General features: G+C 37.6%; 2 protein-coding genes and 1 long non-coding RNA gene across 4 annotated transcripts in view; 2 read left to right on the top strand and 1 right to left on the bottom strand.

Annotated features, from left to right (window-relative positions):
- The window catches only part of LOC131249376 (uncharacterized), a 56,813-nt gene that overhangs the window by 25,973 nt on the left and 12,447 nt on the right, over positions 1-18,393 (top strand). The gene's annotated exons all lie outside the window — the stretch shown is intronic.
- On the top strand, positions 931-10,770 carry LOC131249380 (uncharacterized). Its single transcript, XR_009172828.1, has 9 exons — positions 931-1,068; positions 2,180-2,373; positions 2,479-3,373; positions 3,462-4,046; positions 4,691-4,915; positions 5,009-5,162; positions 8,710-8,785; positions 9,788-9,811; positions 9,887-10,770. It is a non-coding gene; the product is annotated as an uncharacterized LOC131249380 (long non-coding RNA).
- LOC131249378 (chlorophyllase-1-like) lies at positions 14,483-18,028 on the bottom strand. Its single transcript, XM_058250124.1, has 2 exons — positions 17,779-18,028; positions 14,483-15,767 (listed from the first exon to the last, which is right to left on the bottom strand). The coding sequence occupies exons 1-2, from the start codon at positions 17,992-17,994 to the stop codon at positions 15,069-15,071; spliced, it is 915 nt and encodes a 304-aa protein (XP_058106107.1). The 5' UTR covers positions 17,995-18,028; the 3' UTR covers positions 14,483-15,068.

An 18,393-nucleotide genomic window follows, 5' to 3' on the forward strand; every position in this document is an offset into this window, starting at 1 on the left:
CTGACCTCTTGGTCTACATCATTTTTCGAATCATTACACTAAAATGAGCTGACATGGTAAAACTGATTAATGGCATGGACGAAACACATACATCAAGGTGAGCCCTGTAGATATTGGGCCACATGATCTTAGATATCATTGTGGCTCGTTCTTGGTAAGTGGGTTCGATAGGGCATGCATGAATGTACTCGTGTGGTCTTCGGCTCAATTAAACATTTCAATCCACTTTGACCATCTATTAGTTCACCCCATTGATAGGCACAGTCCAATTCTTTTCGGTTAGATCCGCCCGAATGGCTGTAAATCTTGTCAATATAATGAAATTCTGGTGGAATATGCCGACCTTTAAAAGAAAAAAAAAAAAAAAAGAAAAAGGAAAAAAAAAAGAAAAGTTCAACCCATTTATAATGATGGGACACGTTGAGGATGCATGAGATGCATGTGTTGGAATTTTAGTCACGCAACTTAAAATATCAAACAAATAACGATTATTGCTTTGTTCTTTTATAATGAAAATAAATTGTAAAAAGTAAATATTTATTTTCAAAAAGTAAATAAATATAGTATTTGTTTTTATTTTTTAAAAAAAATTTATTTTAAAGAAGGGTGGGAACTCACCACATATAAAGAATGAATTAAACGTACTTTAAATATCCTATCTATGTAAACATCCTTTAAATTATTTAGTTGTTTAGTGGCAAGAGGAGAGGTTTTTATAACAAGAACCTGTCTTCAAAATCTCACTACGAGAAAGTTGGGCATATCCGACGCTTTTTTGGTGGCAGCCCATCACTAACTGTCGGATGCACGGTCGATTTTTTATTTTTTATTTTAAAAGCCCTCTCTCTCTCTCTCTCTCTCTCTCTCTCTCTCTCTTTACCTGTCACTGTCTCTCCCTCTCCCTCTCCCTCTCCATCTCCGCCAGATCGCTCTCCCTCATTCTCTCTCGATGTCCCTCTCCTCCCTCTCTCTCGATCTCTCTTTCCCTCGTTTTCTTCGACGTGTTGTTCCTTCTTCTATCTGTCTCCAACAATCGAAGAAAGTAGAAGAAAGAAGAGAAAATCGAAGGTACTCTCTCTCGATCTCTCTCCCTTCATCTCTGTCTCTCTCACTTCCCATTTTGATTATCAAAATTTGGGCAGCAGCCATCGCAGCAGCAACCATATCCGCCGCTGTCCATGGCCGCTGACATCTGCATGTTGGTTGTTTGAAGAAACGCTTCAACCAATAACGTGTACCATTGTTTGTACATTTAATCTCTCTGTTTCTTTCATACTTTTTTGGCCCATCCATGAGTGGACTAGCCTGATGTATGGGAGGGGAACAATCAACATAGATCCACCTCATTAGAGGCAGTGATCCCACACATATACCACTTCGTTTTTAGTGTATGATTGATTTTGTTAGTTTTTTAGGGCAACTTAATTCTAAGGGAAGGATTTGCTATGGATAAAGAGCCGTTTGGAAGGAGAAATTTCACTTTGCATTCCTTTCCTCAGTTGTGAAACTCACTGAATTGAGAGTTGCTGAAAAACTCAAACTGAGTTAATAAGAATTGAAACCTTGTTCTCTGTTGCAGGGAAGAACGTAAACTAACCATTGGTTAGTTTGATGACATTATTTCTATTTTATATTAATCATCTAAGCAATATTAAATATTTAATAATCCTTATATAATTATTAAATATTGAGTCAGGTTGAGTCTTTGAGTCAACACGAACCTTCTTAACATGGTGTTGAGTTTTCCAACCCTCAATCCTGCGGTGAATTAGTGGCTCCCATGGCAGATGACTAGTTTCATCTTCACAACATTCATGTGAATACATGTCTGTTTGGGTTGGCTGTGGAGCAGAGAACATGCCCAAGAATGCCTAGCCCCACTGATTCAATTGAAAATGACATAGTTGGCCTGTTGATTCTTAATACCTATTAGAACTAATTTCCTCCTAATTTTAATTAACAAGGCCCACTGTTAGTTGTTAATACTTGTAAGTTGGCATAAGTTGGCAACTTACAAGTATTAATTTCCTTTCCTAATTTTGTTGTATGAATTACTTTGGATTAATTGTGATTATCTTGCATTGTGAAAATCTTAATGAGATACTTGCCCTGACTTTTATTGTGAACTTGATGAATTCTTGATTATACTTGCCTGAAAGTTTTTTGTTTTTTTTTTCAGGTAATGTCTTTCTGAATGTCCATCACTGGGTGCATGTTATGTTCCCTATAACTTCATAAGACCAGAGCATTGACATGGCAAGTTATATGGGAAGAGGAGACCCATTAAATGGTTCTGTGTACGTTTGTAACTTACCTCCTGGAACTGCTGAGAGTATGCTGGCTGATTTTTTTGGCACCATAGCGTTGCTAAAGGTAGGGAGTTCCACCAGGATCATTTTGGCACTATACTTGGTCCTAGTTTTGCTTATCTTTTCATATGCATAAATCGTGAGCTTTGGTAAGCCCACATGTGTACAGGTCAGCTAATGCACACACCACCACATATGCCAGTGTGTTAGACAGGTGAAATATCCAAACCATCATCAGAAGGGTACCAATGCATAGATTCCCTATTCCAAGAATCAGGTTGGTCCACTAGTCAGTTGGTCAGAATTAAATGAATAAATGTACGGTTATGAAAAAAGCAGCCAAGGTTTTCTAATCTGCAAACTTAAGCCTAGCCCCACTGTTAGTTGTTAATACTTGTAAAACTATGTTGTTGTTGTTGGTTTTTTTTTTTTTTGCTTGTAGAATTATACATACGAATGTTGAGCCTTTCAGCAGTTAGTTACTTTCTGTTCCACATACAATACTGTTTCCTATCACTTCTAATGTTGTTAGTCTCCCTATATATTGTTACACATACAATTTGTTATTGGTAGACTCTCATGTCTTATCTAATGACACAATACACGCTAATAATTAGCCATTTGCATTGATTAGTTGTTACATGATATTTCTAACAGCTTAACTTGAGTTATTTGCATGCCAAGTTTGCAATTCATAGGTAATTTTTAATGCCTGCGTATCATCCATCACGCTCAGCCAGAGTATAAATCTTTTCTCGTTCTTATGACCGAGCAGGTGATGACTTGACTTGTAGCCGATTCTACAGGATATTAATCTTAAACCCAGATGACTAGAGCATGTGAATCAACGTGCATGGGTCTCACACTACAAGAAAATGAAGCTTTACCGGCCCGTTTTTTACCGGTAAATGTGAAGAAAAAGAAAAACTGGAATTTAATTGAAATGATAACATAAGATTGTGTTTCTAGGGTATATTTGAAGCAAAGAAGAGCTAGAATGATAAGTTCTATTTTATGTAGTTTTGAATTCGCCGAGATTTTGGTTTTCTGTTTGTAGAATTTACGTTGTTGGGTTCTTTGGCTTTTTTTTTTCTCGATAGCAAGCGCATTTTTCAAAGAAAGCTCAGGGTCTTTGTCTTCTCTCTCCAAAAGGTTCTCTGATGGGCAGGTGAATTTGAATTTCCTTGGAGTTTTATTCTATCTGTCATTTTGGGGTAGGCGATTTTGATTTGTCCAAAATGTGGTTATTGTAAGTGTCATTCATGCAAGCAATGGATAATCTAGTGGAAATTATTTGCATCGATTTGGAGGTGGTTCGGCAGCTTGGATTTTGGCAATTTTGGTGCTTTTGGATTTTGAACCCAAATCCATGCCAAAATCTTGTGTTTGGCACCTTGGAATTTGGTGGATTAGGATTTGAAATTGTCAAAATTAAAAGGGCACTTTTCATTTCCTGTTTAAAAGCTAGGTTGCAAGATCTGAGGATTTTCATTCTTCTGCAACAGTCATATTTCATATTCCATTCATAATCATCACGAGTCCAACATCTGGTCCCATTTGGGTGTAGGGCCAAGCTCATGAACTGTGTGAATCAGTCAAGATTCCACATTTTGTGCTATACAAATTTTTTTTTCCTCTCAGAACTATCACGAGATCAAATGTGAGCTCCTTGTTAAGACTACAATCACGAGTGTTTCTGTCTACGGATGATAAGCATTATTCTTTCCCTTTGAGCAGGTAATATATCGAGATTTCAAGGCATCTAATGTTCTGTTAGATAAGGAGTTTAAGCCCAAGCTGTCAGACTTTGTACTAGCTTGGGAGGGAACATCTGCGGGGCACGCTCATGTGTCCACAATGATACGTAGATGTTATCTGATAGCATTTTGATTTTGTTTTGTTCTGCATTCGGATGCATAATTGAATTGAATTGCAAAAATTCATTTCGATAGGAAGGAAAATGGCTGGATTTGGTTCTGTTTCCCTCATATTATTCTAAGTTCTTTCAAGTCTAGCTTGAAGATAACATTCTTGCAATTTGAAGACTGTCCAAGGAAATTTGAATTTGGTTACCCATTCATTACACTAGTAATCGTAATTAAATTCGATCCAAACATGCCCTTAAATTGTCATTTAAAATGTCATGTTGCACTAACAATGTACTCATAACAATGGATTTCACTAGCCAAAGAATAATTATAAGCCACCTTCTTAATGACACCTATTCTCTAAACTCATGCTTTAAGAACTTTGGTTGATTTCATTTAGGATGTTTATCTGGAGTAGGGCTGCTTGTTGACATCTTTATGATTTCTCATCATAAAATGTAAATGGACAAGGTGCTTACTAAAATATCACATGATATTCTTCTTTTACTGCAGTGTGGTGAATGGGGCTCTGGAATACCTTTCTAAGGATCTTGCGATTGCTGAGAACACCATGCTACAAGGAAAGTGCAGCAATGATGCATTTCTTTGATCATGATGCAAATCAGCATTTATTATTCATATCAGTCCAATTAAACTAAGTGTCATGGCATGCCACAATTAACCTATTTTAACCTTCTGACCTTACAATTTCATTCAATCCACACTTGTTCACGCCTTGTAAGTTGTAACAGAGTTTCATATGATCTCCATTGCTTATCTTTCAAGTGTTCAACATTACAATTTCTCATAACATTTAAATTTTTGGACAAGATGGATTGTTAGCACAACCCTTGCAGGTGCCACTGTTGGTTCATTCACTGGGGGAGCATTAGCTGATAAATTTGGTAGAACAAGGACTTTTCAACTAGATGCAATCCCACTTGCAGTTGGAGCATTTCTCTGGTCTGTGACATATCCTTTGACTGTAAGTATGTAAAATTGGATTTAGTAGTAGCAAGGTATTTTGCGTAATGTGCGTAGCATACTATTTTACTATGTTAAAGTGAATGTACTAGTACGCACTATTCGTACTCTTGTATTATTGTTCCAAGTGTGTATATTTACTCTTTTTTTCTCTTTTTTTGAGAGGTAACTTTAATTTTTTCTTTCGAGCAACTTCTACATCTTTTCCTGCAGCCTTGGTATGCACATGGTCAGCTGACCTTTCAGTTCCTCTAAAAGTAAGCTCTCTCTCTCTCTCTCTCTCTCTCTCTCTCCGCTGACACATTCCATTAGTTCCGGGCACTTGTGAGAATGTGGACGCAATCTGGACCCATTTTTTTAAATGTCATATTCACGTGGCTTATATTTCCATTGGGTGTAAGTGGTGTTTTAAAATCTGGACCCATTTTTGTGGGCAGTTTGGTCAAACTGGTCCAACCAATGAAGTCAACATGGTGTCATATTTGAATGAACTATAAATACAAAAAATGGGGAAAAAAGATCCTTACTCTTTAACAGGTGGCCTTGTAAACAGACGGTTAAGAAAGAAAATTCAGCTTTGGTTACATTCAATAGAAAGAAAGAGGCTGAAAATTTTATAGCTCAGATCTTCCAGTCTGGGGGATTTATACTGCATGGGCCATCTAGGGCGAGGTCCATCATGTCAATGGTTTTGACTTTGGATTGTTGAACCATCACCTAAATAGATGCATTCATTACAGGGACTAAACAGGAAGATTAGTACACCACCATGTTCATCGATGAGAACCCAAATGCATGTTCTATCATGTAGATGATGCCATTGCAGGAATGTTTTCTCTGATGATGGTTCCGGGATGCCAAATACTGATGGTTCCGGGATGCCAAATACTGCTGCACTCAGTGCAGTCCTGGCATGTTCTTTTCATCCTCTTTATTCTTCACTTAAATAAGGCCATGTATTGTAATCGTGGTTTGATTGCTTTTGTGGCATCTTATGCATGTTAAATGTCCCTTTATGGTAACTCCATACTTCATTTCTCTAATCTTTTACCTTCCCATAGTGTAATTAGTCAATTTGATACTCTTCTAAACTATCGTTTACTTTTTCAGTTTACCAACCTTCCATTGCAATAGCTATTCGTTCTCTTGTAGCGCAAGTAGAAAAACCAAATATTGAGTGGCCAAAGTCATTTCAAAGGTACCTTTCTTATTGAACCTGCACTCCCCAATTATTGTTAGTCAATAACATCTTTCAATACAAACTTCTAGATATATACCAGACTCTGTTTCTCACCAATGAATCGTACCAGCTCCAAGTTGATTTCTCGACAACTCTAGAAAAACTTGTAGATTATTGTTGAGCTCATCTGAAATACAACTCTGAAGAATAGCTCTAGAAAATACTGCATCATTACCAAGTTGTTCTTTGCAGTCAGCTATCGGGCACAAATTATCCTCACCTATTAAATGTTCAGATACACTCAATACCAAATGTCCTCGTTTATAAAAAAGAATAAACAAAGGCATGTTTAGAACTACAAAAGAAAATTAAAAAGTAAGAAAGAAAGAAAGTTTACTGGAGTCAGAGATTGCTTACTTCGAGACTGATTCTCTCTCTCTCTCTCTCTCTCTCTCTCTCTCTCTCTCTCTCTCTCTCTCTCTCTCTCTCTCTCTCTCTCTGTGTCTCTCTCTCTCTTTGTGGGGACTCAAAAACCACTCGTGTGGGTGGAGAGAGAGAGTTTTTCTCTCTCCTTTGTACGAGTTGCTGCAGGTTGAAATGCTAACCTGTCTCTCTACCTCTTGACAAAAGAAAACCAGAATTGCTTGTCTGTTTCTACACCCATTAGCTTTTCTACCTCACATTTCACACCCACTCCTATTGATAGACACACCCCTTTTTCCTACTTATGGGAAAAAAAGAATGTGATTTGAGAAGTGAAGATATGTGGCCACATGCAACTCATTCTTTCCCTCCAACAATTGCTCACAGACAGCTAACTTTTTCCATGTGATCACCAATGAGTCATGTTAAACCATAAGATTACATATATGTATGTTTATTCCACTAACAATGGGGAAATTATACATAGAGAGATGGGATGTCTAGGGAGAAATTTGTGGAGATCAGTTAAGAGATACAATTTTAATTTTTAAAAAAAGAAAAGAAAAAAGAAAAAAAGAAAAAGAAAAGAAATGTCTTAATCTAAAAGATTACTTTATTCACTGACCATAACCAGTCAAAAATATAACTTTGGGTCCATATCATAAATAGTTAACATGAAAGATATGTGTGTGGGTGGGTTATGGTTTTTTCCCCAGTTTCTTATTTTTACGTGGGCATTTTTTGATCTTTTGGGCTCCCCCAATCATGCTTTACATGATTTTATTCTCTCAAGTGGGAAATTGATTTCCTGTCGTCCATCCAATGGTTCGCCTTGTATCTTTGGTAGGTCTATCCGATTTCCTGTCATTCATCCAACTGATTGTGCATGGGCCAACTAGGAAGTTTATTAAGTGGGCTGAACTCAGGACTCATTTAAGAGCTCCCATTAGCCCAGACTGTTCAGGTCTCCATTGACCTGAAGTCAGGTTTGGGTCAACCAAGTTTTAGGTTGCAGCTGTAGTAGGCACCACAGCAAGCCGTGAGTTGACCATTGGCTCAAAATAGTTTTTTAAGTGGGCTGAACTCAAGACTCATTTTCATGCATTCTTTGATTAGCAGCCAAAATAGTTTTTTTTTTTCCTTTCAATTGTGGGACTGTTTTAAACTGATTTTTGGTGTAGCTGATTGGAAATTCAAAAGATTTTATTTTTGGGATTTTTATTTTATTTTATTTTAAAGTTTGAGTACTGTTTCTGTGATGGGTTTGGCTGAATTCGTATGTTGTTGGATTTTTAGTAACAAAGTCTGATTGATTTTACTTTGATTCTCTTTTTTCCAATTCAGTTTTGAAATTTTGAATGTTAGAGAAGTGCTACTGTGGTTTGTCTGGATGTATTAAGTGACTATTTTGTATGTTCTCTACACCATAGTGATGTCTTTTAGTTTACCTTTGCTAATCTACTGCTCTGCTTTTCTGGGTGGTGATGCATGATGCATCTTTTTGGTTTCACTGGTGCTAATGTTTTAGCAAATCCACATCTTAATCTCATCCGTTTATACATTGTCAGATTCTAGTTTTTTTTTTTCAAATGTTATTTTTGTTTTTCTTTTAACTGTTGTTGTCATTTTGTGGTGGGGCTTTTTTTGTTTTTGAATTGTTGGTAGTGCTTTGAACTCGGATACTGCTTCATTTTCATTTCTCTAATAATGTTTCTTATCACGTATGAAAATACTGTGTATTTTCTTTTTAATATAATTGTGCATGTTTCTGAATGGAGTTTGCACTTGTTGGTATGAGGTGGTTTTAGTTCAGCCTAGAAAAAGACGGGACTGGGGTTTTTTGCTTCTTTTACCAATATATTTTCTTTTGGCAACACGTATCCAATCACCAGTGTAGTATCTAACATGCATTTGAATTTTTGGCTGAAAAATTTGCTTACTGCAGCTTTGCACGCTGAGTAATCAACCTCAGTCCAAGCTCTCCAGTTAGGCAGCAATGTAGCAGTTTGTCCTCCATGCTTGTAAGTTTTACCACTTTTTCAAGGAAGATTCAAAAATTAAGCATTCATAGATAAAGTGAACATTCCTAAAACATTTGTGTAACATCTATGTAGTCTCTGTGTGGCATGAGGCCCACCCCACCATTTGCATGGCATCTAATTAACCTATCCAATAGGATTGCTCTATCAGAATTGGGGTTTTCGTCTTTTGATGATTTTTCAATTGGGTTATTTTTTTCTTTTTGATTTGGATGCAGAGATTTCGAGTAAAATCCTTTTTTAAAAAAAATCTGATTTGGTGTTTTAATACTGATTTTGATCTTCTTCTTCTTATTGTTTTTTAAATATAGCTAACATATGCTCATTTGAATTCTTTATCTGCCATTTTTGCAGGATTAAGAAACACATCATTTATAGGTTAGTTCTCATTACACAAACTGTATACGCAAGGTAGTAAATTTTCTTAACTTGATATATGAAACTCGATTGCAGTTTATCTTTCAAAAGAATAGAGCGAGCCAAAAGACTTCCTGGTGACCCATGGGCTGAGTTATGCTTATTCCTAACAAAGCGAGCCAAAAGACCTCAAGTAACCCAAAGGCCTAATGACTGGGCACATCCAAGCCTACCATTCTTGTAATATTTTGAACCTTGGTGGCCTCTAAGAAGATTCAAAAATTAAGCATTCATAGATAAAATGAGCATTCCTAAAACATTTGTGTAACATCTATGTGGTCTCTGTGTGGCATGAGGCCCACCCCACCATTTGTGTGGCATCTAATGAACATATCCAATAGGATTGCTCTATCAGAATTGGGGTTTTCGTCTTTTGATGATTTTTCAATTGGGTTATTTTTTCTTTTTGATTTGGATGCAGAGATTTCCAGTAAAATCCCTTTTTTTTTTTTTATTATTATTATTTGATTTGGTGTTTTAATACTGATTTTGATCTTCTTCTTCTTATTGTTTTTTAAATATAGCTAACATATGCTCATTTGAATTCTTTATCTGCCATTTTTGCAGGATTAAGAAACACATCATTTGTAGGTTAGTTCTCATTACACAAACTGTATATGCAAGGCAGTAAATTTTCTTAACTTGATATATGAAACTCGATTGCAGTTTATCTTTCAAAAGAATAGAGCGAGCCAAAAGACTTCCTGGTGACCCATGGGCTGAGTTATGTCTATTCCTAACTGAGCGAGCCAAAAGACCTCAAGTAGCCCAAAGGCCTAATGACTGGGCACATCCAAGCCTACCATTCTTGTAATATTTTGAACCTTGGTGGCCTCTAAATATGTTATCAAAGCCGTTGATCTGATGGGCCTCAAATGGGTTTGCTGTTTGAACTTCTATATTAAACAATTGCTGAACATTGTAGTATTTACTGATCTGGTTTTTGGGATTTTCTTCTTTCCTGCTCAAAGTAGAAATGTTTATATTATGATTATCAGCTATTCATACAGCAAACACACTCATAAACGGCGAAATCTGGATTGAACTGAATTCTAAACAAAATGAATTGTATTTTTCACTGATTTCTTTAAAACTATAATTTGATTTTGGGTTTTCAGGGATATGTACTTCTCATAATCCAAGCACATAAAAAGAGCCTCCAGCCGGCAGTGCCATGCGAGAAGTCGTCGTGTGTGAAAGGTGGCCAAGCTCTATTGTTTTACAGTGCAATCTTCTTAATGGCATTGGGAGTGGGCGGGATTCGAGGGGCACTTCCAGCTCTAGGTGTAGATTAGTTTAACCAGAAGGATTCCAAGGAGCGAAAATACATAGCGAGCTTCCTCAATTGGTTCTTGCTCAGTATAAAAGTATCCATCAAAGTTATAGTAGCATCTGTCTTGAAGATGGGTTGCCAGTTATCTTACTGCATTCTGTTGTTATTATTCTCCTGTTCTTTCAGGTATGAATTTTCAACCCTGTTGCAACAAGTATAATACATGTGATGTTGTCTTTAAATTGTTTGAGAAGTGCGAGTTAGATCCTTGCACAGACGATTGGAAAAAGCAGGGTGCAGGGCACGGGACCATGTCACATTTTCTCTTTTATTTATTTATTTAATTTAATTTAATTTTTAAATTTTCATGAGAACGATTTCTCTATAGCTACGGATTTTTGGAAGCCTTAAGCTCTATAGCTACGGATTTAAACCGTAGCTTTTGACAGTTTTTTTGCCAAACTTACGATTTAGGGGTGTCCAGCATAACCGCGGGTAAAGGTCCCTGAACAGTAAAGGCTTTACCGACGCAACTTTTACCGTCGGTTACCTGACCGCTGGTAAATCCTTTACCAGTGGCCAATTTTCTTGTAGTGTCTTTACAAGGAATGAGTTTTCTTGTAGTGTCTTTACAAGGATGACAACATTCGTACATGCAAATCTGGAAATAATGTTGCATGTGAGTCTAGTCAGAAGTTTGACCCCACTCATACCTAACATTTTATCCGCAGTGTTATCCAAATGTGGCGGACATATTACTATACACATGACGACAATTGAGCTGATTAGGATTTAGATGACAGTTGCATGTATTGTAATGAAATAATTTTTTTAATTTTTAACTTTTGTTTGACTATCTCCTTCTAGAAGAGAAATAAATAACTATTACAAACAAATGATCATAGACAAAATATTTGTTATGTGTGAATAGGTATGTATATCTTAAAAGACACAAAGGTGTCTTTTCCCATTAAATTCTATATATCCTAGACATCAAAGCTAAGAGAGTTAATATATTATTCCTACATTAATTAAATCATCTATGAACTCATGCTCTCGTCTCTATTGTCTTACGAAGTTTTTTTTTTTTTTTTTTTTTTTTAAGTATGTTGGAACCAATACTTGAAGTTTTTCAACATTTAGAGGTGTAAATAATTGTGTTGAATTACAGTTCGCAACAAATCTTTCTTAAGATATTGGCTATTCGGGTTAAGACTAGAATCTATGGATTTGATATTTTCATTTCAAGCTTCTTCATTTTCTTCATTGTGTACCACTTCATTTTTTTAATTATTTTTTTACAATCGTAACTTACTGATTTTGCCTGTTGATTTTGACCCAGAAGCTAGTTTATCATTATGAGAGTTAGTCAACTGCATATGGGATTTGATACACAAATACTTAGTGCCCTTTGGTAAACTGAAAAGTAAGATTTGAAAATTAATTTAACTACTTAAATCTTAAACTATTGAATTCAAGTATTTTTAATTACTAAAAAATCTGTTTGATAGTTTGTTTGAAACAGTCATGATGTTTAAAAGTAAGTACCTTTTTCACAAAAACTTGTTTGGTAAAAATAAACCATAAATATCTGAACATTGGCAATTTGTCATATTTGCTCTTATTGTCCCAATTTCTATCTCTTGAAGAATATGAGACAACATATTATTGCTTCTTTTTTTTTCTTTTTTTTTTTTTCAAAAACTACCTTTCGGGCTTGTCATATATCAACAGAAACCAGTACAATTCGGGGATCCCGTAGGAATAAAAGAACCTAGGGGAAACCTATCATCACATGACAGCCTAATTATGCACATCTCTCAAAAGAAAGGAAGAAAAAGGAAAAATCTGAATATGCACAACGAACACCAAAACCACTCATCCCCTATCCTCCCTAGCCACTACCCTAAGGGCTTGTTTGATTTTCCATGATACATGTAAATCACGGTAAATAAGTAATTATTACTTTTTCACATTGTTTGAAAATATGAGAGTAATTCTACTTCAAAAATCGAAACAAAAGTGTCGACTTAAATATGTGCACCCCATCATAATGTATATGATATATCCACACCGTTCATCAATTTTATTAGAACATTTTGGAGCATTAACCAAAAAATAGGCAGATCCAACACTCAAATGGCCCACATGAAAGGAAATAGTGGCCTTAGTTCATCCACCATTGAAAGTTATTTTCTTCACTGGGCCCACATTGTCGTTTTTTCATCATCTAACCCGTTCATAGGGTCACACAGGCGTGGATAAGGGGAAAACACAAATATCAATTTGATCCAAAACTTTTAAGGGCCCCAAGAAGTTTTAATGGTAGGCGTTCGATTTTCGTTATTTCTTGTGGTGTGGTCCACTTGACCTTTGGATCTGTGTCATTTTTTCTTCTCATGCCATAAATTTGGCTGGCATAACAAATGAGCAGTGTGGATAAGTAACATACATCACAATGGGCCCCACATTGATGTTGTAAATTTCTCGATTTAAGTGTTGAAAAGGTAAGTGGTCACATCTTCATTGGGAAAGATGTGGTAATTACCTAGGTAAATAATTATTACCCATTTACATGGTAATTACACTTAAGCCCGAAAATCAAGCAGGCCCTAACTGATACTAGTCCCACCTTGTCAAAGAAAAGTAGACCTCTTACCTGGGCTCAGAGGTCCGCCCAGGTAGTCGACGGAAAGGATGTCTGCTCCCTACTCCCCAACCGGGCCATCGCGTTGGCCGCCCCATTGCCCTCTTTGAAAATATGAAGAAACTGAAACAACCCTTTGCGCATCAACCGTTTGATCCTCCAAATCCAATACACCCATTTCCAACCAACATATTATTGCCTTGCCGCCAAATTTAACATACTTGTGCCCCATTCATATACATCTCTCAAACATGACCCCTCAGTTAATGAACCATGTGAGATACTTTTCTTTATAGAATAATCATAACCTTTCGATATTAATATTAAGCAACGGGTACAAAAGTTTTTGTGGGCCATTAACCACCGGAAACAATGGTCATTGACCATTAAATACTTTATGTGGGATATAAAGTCTTGGATCACGCTGATTGCTTAGTGGCATGAGTCCAAGGAGGCAAAATTGAAGGGTCAATGATAAGCTTCAATCCCCACTGCTTTTTGTAGTGTGGTACACTTGAGATTTGATTCTAGCTCATTATTTTTGGCTTATGCCCTAGAATTATTTGTTGAAATGAATGGACTTCGTGGATAAAACATATACATCAAGGTGGCCCCACAAATCCCCTAACAAGACCGTCTGTTTCTAGCTATACCCAATTCGTTGATTGCTTGTGACCCCAACACAGTATTCTCGTGCCAGGGGCCACGTGGGGCTCACAAAGATGTACGTGACAAATCCACTGCATCCATCTGTTTTGCATGTCCACAATATGATTGGGGTCTAAAAATCAAGCAGATCTAAAAACTCCAGTGACCATACCACACAAAACAGTGGGGATTGAACACTTGGGGTGACAGAAGTTTTGTACCCATATAATATTTGTCAAATCTTAAAATTATCAATCAAAATATAATATTTGTCAAATCTTAAAATTATCAATCAAAATAGATGAACGGGTTGAATAAAACACATATATCATAATGGGCCCCACAGAGCCCTGATGGGACCGTCCGTCTCTATCTTGGTTGGTGGAGGTAGTATCCAATCTGCGCCCCAAATCCGCCGTCAGATGGGGGAGGGACGCGGATTGCCTACTGACCGTGTAACTAGCATAGCTACTAGATGGTGCTTTCTGGCCCCCACCATGATGTATGTGGTTTATCCATGCCGTCCATCCATTTTTCCATACTCAGGAAAGGATACAGCCGTTGCAGCCGTGGGATTTGGTTACGTGGAAATAATCTAACCATTTATATCACGGGCCTCACTGTATATAGACGGTGATAGCCGATTGAAGGGTTGAAATATTCGGATGATTGGGACATGACCAGAAATCCAACATCTATGCAGGGATGCATCCCATCAGATCTCTCCAATAAAAGGTATTTAATTCTTACAAATCCTTCCCAAGAAATCTTACTCCACATTTCAATCTTACCAAACGAAAGGAAAATCAAAGGAAATACATCACACATTCACACAAGATTTACCCTAATAGAAAAGCCATTAAATAAGCCCAAATGATAAATGAACCCACCCACCAACAGAAACGGTTTAACAAACCCTAGAAAAACGCTACCTACTTCCCACCATAGCTAAGAGGAGGTACATCATAGGCGACCTATACAAGCGGAGCCTCTGGATCAACAATCCAGACCATTGGTCTGTTGCATCCAACCGTGGATTGACAATAAAATTAATCCCAGCCACTGATATTTGTTCAATTGAATGATGAAGGGTTTTGATTGTCCTACCAATGTGACTTTTGATCCATGTTCAATCCACGACGGGGCACAAAAGACCAACGGTTGCATATCGTTTGGTTGCAACAAATATCATGATATTTCATGATTTATTAGTCTAATTTGGTGCAAGATATTATGAAATTTCACAATATTTGGTGCAACCAAACGACACCACAAACCTTCTATTTTTCATCATACTCCACTGGATTAAGCTCGACTGGTGCAATAGAAGGGTCAGCTATAATAGCTTCGAGATCTCCTCTCTCATCCTTCAAGTAAGCCTCGAGAAATGCTACCATAATCCCACCTACAAATTTCCTCATAGGTTCTTTCTCTTTACCATTCTTACACGCACAAGAAGCAAGCTTCGCCACTAATGTTGGTATTTTATCATCCAACATGTCCATGTGACCGTACTCCGTCGCAACCATATGAAAACGCGGCGCCTGGCATTCGTTGTAGAATTCCTTGTGATTCACATCTTTGGGAGCGCAGGCGGGGAAGAGGAAGTTCTTCTGTTGCTCTCCCAAGCCCGACCCGACCACCAAGACTGGTATTCCGCCAATGTCGAAAGAGGATGGCTTGTAAGTGAGGATTGGAGGCTTGAGTTGGTTCTCTTTGCTGCCTCCAGCGACGGGGTCGATGCCCATCAGGAGGGAGAATTTGACTGAGGTCTGGCCGTTGTGGAGTGCAATGTAGAAGGCGGCACGGCCACCTCGGCTATGGCCCGCGATAGCGAGCTTGGGTAGGTTTGCTTGGACATTGTTTGGGAGAGAAGATTGCAGACCTTGAGATAACCAGTTGAGGACTGCAAAAGCTGATTCGATCTCTTCATTCGCAGAGAAGAGGTTGCTGATCAAATCATCAGTGAAGGAATACAACTGCGAGATAGTTCAGGCAATCAGTTGGGTGGCATACAGCTAAATTTGATCTGTTTGGCTCCCAAACATGCTAGAGAGAGGCTAAGGGTCTGTTTATGAGCGTGGATTCGGAATCCTTTGGATTTAGAACACCCTAGGAATCCTCCACCCAGAATTTCCCCTCTAATTCGAAAGTAGCTATGTATAATATATTCATGGGTGGTTTGAATTTAATTACTAAATCAATTTTAATATCTCTAATTGGCATATATATGTAATGTTTGAAAAGCTGGTTGTAATAAGCCCATTGAAATATATATTTTGCCTGAAAATGATGAAATTCCAAGTCTTGGATGGGCCACAAGCATAAGATCATATCCGAGTGACTAACCAATGATTTTTAACCATTGATTTGCATGGATAATGTTTGGACAGCGCAAGTCATCTTATTAAAATAATTATAGTGATGCAATTCATTAGTGGGCCATGTGCCCAATAGGTTAATCGTCTAGTGACACACATGTTATACATGTAACTCTTGGAAGGATTTTAGATGTAATCCAAGCTTTCACCGTAGATTGCAAAATCCATCTTTGAGAGCCCCAAGTCCATGGTGCCAAACGACCCCTAAGGGGACTGATAAGGGGATTAGATTGAAGATGCGCACGTGACCACGTGGTGTTTATGTGGCTGATTGAGGCCATTTATTTAGGTGGTCCCACAATGGGTGTTCTCTCTAATCCACTCATCAGGTAGGTCACTTAAGGAATAGAGTATTTGACAAACCACACGAAGATCATGTATTTTTGGGAGGAGGTTTTGACATGGAGCACCCTCTCCTTTTGTCCTAAAGACAAATAACATCCTCTCTTATGAAATTCTAAAAAATTACCCTTTATTTTAGCAATACTGTCAAAAACCACCCTGCTAATTGTTTTTTGGGACAGAAGAACCAAACATGGTTGGGTTAGTAAAATATTTTTAGATAACAATATTACCCCTCTCTCAAATTTCCAAAACACCAGCTATAACCCTAATCTCTCTCCTCTCTCTTCTCCCAAATTCAAACTCTGCCAAATAAAAGGTGGAAAGGTTTTGTTAATTTTCTAACCCCTTTTGTTAAATAAAATATAAACATCGGAAAGGTGTTATTTGAAAAACACATAGCAGGGTGTTATTTGTCTTTGTTCCAAAAAGTAGGGTGCTGTGTGTCAAAACCTAGGTTTTGAAATACTCCAACATGCCATACGTTTAAAGATTGCTGCTCCTTCCTGTACTGGTATTTTTCTATACATGTATGGTTTCAACTTATAAACGGACCAAACTGATTTTCATTGACAAAAAACATTCATGGTGGGCCCCACCTAATCAACAGTCTGAACATATGCACATGTGACATGTTGGCATGTGTTCGACAATCAACTATTCAATCCCTCTCATGCAAATCTCCCACGGTGAGGTGCATGTGATGGAATCCAAGCCGTCCATGAGATGATTCACCTCAGGAAATTCCTAAGACCCAAGAAATAAGCCTGATTCAACACTAAGGTGAGCAATGATAAAGGGAATGATCTGGGATGCAATTCCCACCCTTGAATTTCATAGGACCCACATGAGTTGCAAGATAGCCAGAATTTGGCTTTATCCTTCATTTGGAAAAATGATAAAGGGCGTGAATAGCCATGATTATATATAAACAACATGGAGGGCCTCCCAATGTAATCAATGGCTGGTGTTCCTTTTAATATATTCCCTGTCTATGGCCCATCTAAGTTTCGGGTCGTACTGATTTTTGGGATCTGGGGTAATTCTGAGGTAGTTCATCTCATGGACGGTTTGGATTCCACAATCGCATCACTAGGTTTATTGCTAATAATCCTTCTATTCATAATTTATAATTATTACTAAAATTAGATATCCGGTTGATTCGGGTCGACGCGACTGAACATATTAGTAGCATGGTCTGATGGGGGTCATTTTGTAATTTTTTTTAATAAAGATTTCATAGGATTGAGTTGAAATGTAAATAAACCTGAGGAGCAACTGCAATGTATCCATGAGAAGCAACGTGTTGAAGGATGGCAGAGTAGCAGCTGTTGGTGAGACAAAAGCCATGGAAGAAAACCACCACTGGATATTCTCCTGCTTCTGTTGGAGTGCTGATTAATAGAGGCTTTGGAGGTGACGAGCTTTCAGGAGCCTCCACAACCGTTACACTCAACTTCCCTACTTCGAACACCTTACTCATTCTCTCTCTCTCTCTCTCTCTCTCTCTCTCTCTCTCTCTCATTTCTTCATGGGTGGGAGAGATGTATATATATAGCAGCTGGGTTTTGATAAAATGTGGGGCCCCCATCTAAGCTACCATGTGGGAGCCAATTTATTCCCACCATTGGATGACACACATATTAAAGATCTGGACCATTAATTAATATGGTAGTGTGAACTGAAAACAAGCTGTAGACCAAAAACTGATGGGTCCATGAATCATGGAGAACTTGTACGAGAAAAATAAATGGTTCAACAGTCCAAACCATAGTTCTAAAACTTGTTGACTCGGCTTGAAAATTAAGACTCAACGGGATTTCTAGTCAAGTCACTAAGAAACTGACAAGCAAGATTTGGTTGTGACTAGACAAGACTTCTC

Source organism: Magnolia sinica, chromosome 6 (genome assembly GCF_029962835.1).
Source record: "Magnolia sinica isolate HGM2019 chromosome 6, MsV1, whole genome shotgun sequence".
NCBI lineage: Eukaryota > Viridiplantae > Streptophyta > Magnoliopsida > Magnoliales > Magnoliaceae > Magnolia > Magnolia sinica.